This window comes from Eurytemora carolleeae, unplaced genomic scaffold (genome assembly GCF_000591075.1).
Source record: "Eurytemora carolleeae unplaced genomic scaffold, Eaff_2.0 scaffold1143, whole genome shotgun sequence".
Taxonomy (NCBI): Eukaryota; Metazoa; Arthropoda; class Copepoda; order Calanoida; family Temoridae; genus Eurytemora; species Eurytemora carolleeae.
In genome coordinates, this window is record NW_019397046.1 from 85,178 (window position 1) to 91,503 (window position 6,326).

The 6,326-nt window shown below is 31.5% G+C and overlaps 1 protein-coding gene across 1 annotated transcript; it reads left to right on the top strand.

Moving 5' to 3' along the window:
• Nucleotides 1–6,060, top strand: LOC111711395 (uncharacterized). The gene is made up of 6 exons (XM_023485743.1): nucleotides 1–262; nucleotides 742–821; nucleotides 1,722–1,796; nucleotides 3,493–3,624; nucleotides 4,202–4,348; nucleotides 5,956–6,060. Exons 1-6 carry the CDS (start codon nucleotides 16–18, stop codon nucleotides 6,043–6,045), a joined length of 771 nt encoding a protein of 256 aa, XP_023341511.1. The 5' UTR covers nucleotides 1–15; the 3' UTR covers nucleotides 6,046–6,060.
• The last annotated feature ends 266 nt before the right edge of the window (nucleotides 6,061–6,326 follow it).

Sequence of the window (6,326 nt, forward strand, 5' to 3'; positions counted from 1 at the left end):
CTGTGTAGTGGGTAGATGTTGTATCTGATATCTTCATTTGTAACACTTAGTTATTCGTTTTTATTTAGCGAACTGCAGGAGAGGGGAGAAACAGAGGGTGTGGCGAGAGTAAAACGCCCCTCCTACGTAGGAATATCCAACTCACTGAACGGGTACACGCCCTACGCCCCGTACAGAACCGCCCAGGACTACGGGAGGAAGATAAGCCCGCCTTTACACTTCCCGCCGCAGCTCCCGCCGTCTTTAGATTCCGTATCTTTAGGTATTTAAAGCAACAGCACAAGCTAAAAATCAAATGATTATCAATGTTTTGGACAAAAGTGTCAATTTTTTGTTCGGATTTTAGACATAAAAAGATAAAATGTGATAATAAATTCAAAAATATTAAAAATTGAATGAGATTTAATAAAAAATTCCGCTAAAATTTAGGATGTAAATCTCCAGTATTTGTTATCAAATTATAACCTTAGAACTGTTATGACTTTAAAAATGCAAAGAATTGGGTTACATTTTATTTTTCGCAAACACGAAAACCATCTCAGGTTTAAACATACGGTCGGATCTTTTTTTCAATTACTGCGCTGGTAGGCGATTATATCAATACAATGAAGACGACTTTTTTATTTAAGCTTTTTTCAAATTAGAAGTTTACAAGTAATTAAAGAGAAGTTTTTTAATTGACAGCATCTCTTGACTTCTATGTTTATGTGTATACATGTTGTTTACATTATTTGTTTACAGTTCTGACCCAGGACGGGTTCCAGAAATCCCTTCAGGAGTTCCAGGAGACAATGCGAGATATCAATATGGGGAGACCAGAGGTACTCATTCAGTCAGTCAGTCATCATTCCTTTCATCCTTTAATTCATTCATCTTTTTATGCCTTCTTATTTGAAATTCATATTTTCATCCTTCATCTTTTTCAAAACTTTTTTTTTCATTATTTCATTCCTCCTTTCTGTCAAAAATCCTTTCTACTTTTTATTTACTCATCCTTCCAATATAGATAATCAATTACTCTATATAAATAATCAATTATTCCTTTATTTTGCTGTAGAATTAATTCAACCAGTGGACCACTCCCTGCCCCTTCACCTTCCTCCCCTTCTGCCCCCCCCCCCCCCACCCATCTCAATCTTCCTCTCCTTCCCCTACCCTTTTTTCCTGCTTCGACTTCGTTCTTCAAATACATATCTGAGAATTCCCCCACAGCCAGACAAGCCCCTTCTTAAATTCCCACACCCAGGCAAACCCCTTCTTGAAGATAATTTGATTAGAAATCATAAATCGTTCGAATTTAATTTATTGTACTTCTTCTGCAACTTGTCAAAAAGAATGAATTGTTAAAATCCTCTTTAAAGTTTCTGTCTATTGGGGGAGGGTATATAATCCTTTTTAAATTGGAATGATTTCCTAGAAAACAGTAACATGTTTCATATTTTGGCCAATTTGACCAATTTCGTCCTTGAGAGAGTCAACGATCAACGATCAACGATCATGAAGGGATCCAACATTAAAAAAGTGCCATTATTGATCATCCACAGGAACTTTCGGTCGTATTCTTAAGCGTCTCTGCTGATCAAATCAATAAATTGTCTTGAGGAAAAACGGCTGCCTAAGGTTATCAATTTTTAGACAGAAAACCGAGGATATTCAGACTTTTTATATTTAGAAGGTTTACAATCCAACGTTGTGAATCGCTTACGGTGTTTTCAATTTAGAGCGGGGATATTACTGACAATGGAAGCATAATGACAGGATCTGAAGAATTTTATCCCAGATCTCATATTAAACAAGTAAGTGGAATTCAGTTTGCTTCTTGGCTGTCTATTAAGATAAGATAAAGTGTATTGCTAAAACTATACATGTATCTGTGTACAGAACGAGTTTACAATTACAAATTGATGATTATATTAACAGTAAAAGTAGAAAGCAATTAGGTGGAAAATAGCTCTTGGCTGTTTTGATTATTTTTTCCACTCAATTTTAATAATGATAACAACACATTTCAAGTAATTAGATTTAAGGAGAACTATTGGAGATCAGGGTGCGATTTTATCTTATGAAAAATAGTTTATACATTAATTAGAATAACTAGAGTTTAAAGTAATTTTCTGACATGTTTACAACAAATATCAAAGCATAATAAAACATATCTAATTAGTTTTACATGAATAGCAATTCGGTTTATAACACATTGTAATGAAATTTTCAAAAAGAGAATTTAGTAGACTATTTTTAAATATACTAAAAGAGTTGCTTCTTTCTTTGTTGACAAGATTTGTTTGGCTTAAGCGCTTAATCTGTTACAAACATAGGAACTAAACAAAATGAATGGAAAAAGGAATTAAATTGTAAAATTCCTGGCAAGATTGTTAATAAATATTTTTTGTCAAGAATTTGTAAAAGGAAATTTTTTTATTTAAAAACTATATTTTGATTGGCAAATGGTTTAGGATTTTCTAATCACTATATCTTTGAAACCCAATGTCACAGAACTGAAATTTATCAAAATATGAATTTCATTTCATAAAATAATATAAGTTTGAAATATCAAAGGTTTGCACAATTTGGTTGCAAAGCTATACGAATTAGAAAATTTGAGTTCCTTTGTTCAATAATCAGATATGTAATCGATCCCAATTCCGCACCACACACTGTCTCTTGTAAAGAGTGTCTCAAAAAAAAGTTAAAATTCTCAAAACGATAAATTTTTTGTTCCTGCCAAAAAGTCGATTTTAAGTCAACTTTCAACTACGAGTTTAAATCGCCTTTTATTGTCGAGTTTAAGTCTATTTTTTAATATTTGGGATTAGACATTTTGTCTATTATTGGTTATTTGTACACCCTGTTAACTAAACAGAATATCATCTGTATACACGATGTATAGCATGCAAAGGTCCACAGGTAGACGAAGGATGGAAAATTGATTTTTATCCTGATCTAACCTTGATTCTACAAGCAGCAGTTCATTTATATACTAGGATACACAGGCCTTTCAGTAAGAGATGTATTTTATACAATTAAATATTCCACTAATACATAATAATTAGTCTTACATTAGACTCACTTGTTTAGAAAAGAGTAATGCCTAAGCCACTGGTTGAATTTAAAGTGACTGTTAAGTTTAATTTCAAGTAACCCTCCATGCAAAGAACAGTCTGATCAAGTATGAATTAGATATTCATGTTTTTGTTTCTTTAAACTGTTTATTTTTATTTGCGGGTTCTCTGCAAAAAAGACGCTGTAAGAAGCAATGGAGGAACTCGCAGATATAAATCACTTTTTGGGTCGGAAAAACGACGGTATCTTACACATTTTTGTTCAGATTAAGGTTTCAAGGGAACCTTTGTAAATCGGACATGGCCATCTTTGCTCGGAGGGTAACTTAAAATTACGCTTACAGTCCCTTTAAGGGATATAGAGGGGGATAAAATCTTCAATTTAAAATTATGAAAATCGTATAATATTTTATTCATTTATTAATCTTAGGTGATACAGAATGGTGATTCTAAATCTGTACACACACTCACCCAGTTCCATAGTTCACACAGTACACAGGCCAAACCAAACCTTGTTAGTAAACAAATAGAGCGACTGTACGGTTCAGATTCTCTGGCACAGGTTTGATACTTTTTTGTTTACCTTAAAAGTTTGAAAGAAATTGAATCTTTCCCACGAACTCAAAAACTCATAGCAACTTGATTATGTAAATTTCTTGGATATTTTAAACTTAGGTTAATTTTTCCAACTTAATTCATAGTTTGAAATATCTGAGGTCTACGATATTGGTGGAAAAAAAGGGATTTGAAAATCAGAGTTTTGGACCAAGGCTCAATTCCTTTACGCTCTCATGAAGAGAAAGAGAAATTATTATTTAAGATGAGAAGACAACGTAATTTTAAATAAGCATTCTTAACATAGTAACTTAAAACCTTTATTTGGAAAAGAATTGTGTAAAACTTACCTGATGTACGAACGATTTTGAGCGAAGGAATTAGAAGAAAAAAATTATCGGTTTTAACAGAACGAACTTTTTAATTGAACGAACTTCAGATAGAAAACGAACGAAATAATATGAAAAATGAAGGACAGAAAAAAAACACGAACTAAATGGTTCATTTACAAACCTTGAACGAACATATCTAAGACGAAAAAATTCAGTTATTTTAAAATACCTTTTTATTTTGTTATTGTTTAGATTCGTCTAACCAGCCCAGAGCCTCAGGATCGTTCTCCCGGCTCCATAAGGAGCCCAGCTAGAAATGGGAGCCCAGATTTTACCCCCCCGGAGAGAAAACTCTCTGGAGGATTTTTCTCTAAACGATTTGGGATTACAAAAATGAAGGTAATCCTTTTTTTATTCTTAATTTTGAAAAACATAATGAATATTATTAATCATTCAACATTTTAGTCATCAAATGGTTGGTTCAAAATTTCTCAATCAATGAGTTTTTAGTATCCTTAACATTAATTTTTCTTAATACTTGATTTATTTTCTCTAATGCTTGATTTTTTCCCCTGAATCCTTGATTTTTTTCCCCTGAATCCTTGATTTTTTCTCCATACTACTTGATTTATTTTCCCTAGAACTTGATTTATTTTTCCTAATACGTGATTTATTTTCCCTAATGCTTGATTTTTTTCCCCTAATATTTGATTTATTTTCCTTTAAACTTGATTTATTTTCCCTGATACTTGATTTATTTTCCTTAACTTGATTCATTTTCTCTAATACTTGATTTATTTTCCTTAACTTGATTCATTTTCTCTAATACTTGATTTATTTTCCTTATTGCATGATTTATTTTCCCTAATACTTGATTTATTTTCCTTAAAACTTGATTTATTTTCCCTTAATACTTGATTTATTTTCCTTAACTTGATTTATTTTACCTAATACTTGATTTTATTTTCTCCAATACTTGATTTATTTTACCGAATACTTGACTTTTAGTCAAAAGTCATAAATTCCTTGTATATATTTTTAATGCTTTATTTACATTCTACATTGTTCTGCTTGATAATCTGGAGTTCTATTTATAATTCTTGACTAATTTTTCCTTGTCTCAAAATTCTAAGAAGAAATATTTCTTATTTAAATCGATTCTGTTTTTGAATGAGAATTTCCTCCATTTCTAGGAGTTTGTTCATGTAAGAATGTTTTCTCAATGTTTACATCCCGAAAAACAGGTTTTTATGTAAACCATTATAGTGGACATATACTTTAGCGTGTACTTCACAATAAGTGCACGCTTGTTTCCTAATTTTCCTGATTATCTGAGTATTTAAACACTCAAGGCATCAATTTCTTGAATGTTTTTAATATAATATATACAGGGTGCTCCAATGAACGTGGGAAAGAAAGTATAAAAATGAGGCTGTACGTCTTAAAAATCTCAAGACCAGGCGTTTTCGATATTAGATGTGAAAACTGTAATTCTGCATTTATTCTGTTTATGAAATAATGCCGCTTGGGTCGAAGACGATATAAAAGTCGTCACTTAATTCCCATGTTTATTGGAACACCCTGTATCTTAAAAGATTCAGTCATGCCCTGAGTGTTTTATGTAAATGAGTGTTTCATTTCCTGTATTAAGATTGTTATGAGCACAATAATTTCACATACAAAATAAATTGATGTGGTGTCTTTAGGCATTAAAATTAATCTTAACAACGTTGAAATGTCCTCGCTAATTAACATTGTCCATTAATGTGTCATAAAAGTCCTGTTTTACATGAGAATATTCCATCAAGAATCGAACTGGTAATTACGGGATTTTATAAGTGAATGATTGTCGTTGAAATGAAATTTTTTTTTCAAATTTAGGAGTTGACTGATAAAAATGACTGTAGACTCGTAATTGCAAAAATAGGAATCATCTCATGAAAGAAATACAAAAATGTCCTTAAGTTCAAATCTGAAAATAAAAGTTGAAACCATAAATATTTTAGGATCATTCAACTTTACCAGCCGCTGAGAAACCGAAGGAAGTTAGACCATTAAAGGTAAGAATTGTTTTGAATACTGTGTCTCTTTTCTAGTTTTTCTCTCGCACCCTATAAATTTGTTTACGTACGCACGTGGATTCTGTAGAAATCATGAATAAGAGAAAATCTACCAAATTCTTAATTAAAACAATATTAATTTTTTACAAATAAAGTGCTTATCTTCTTCAACTCCAATTCCCTTATTAAATCCCCCATCTTGAGACAAAAAAGATATTGTTATTCATGATAAATATAATATTTTTTTACAAAAGTCGCAAAATTTGGTTGTATAAATCCGCAGTTTCTAAAAAATGTCAGTTTGATAATCTAGGTTT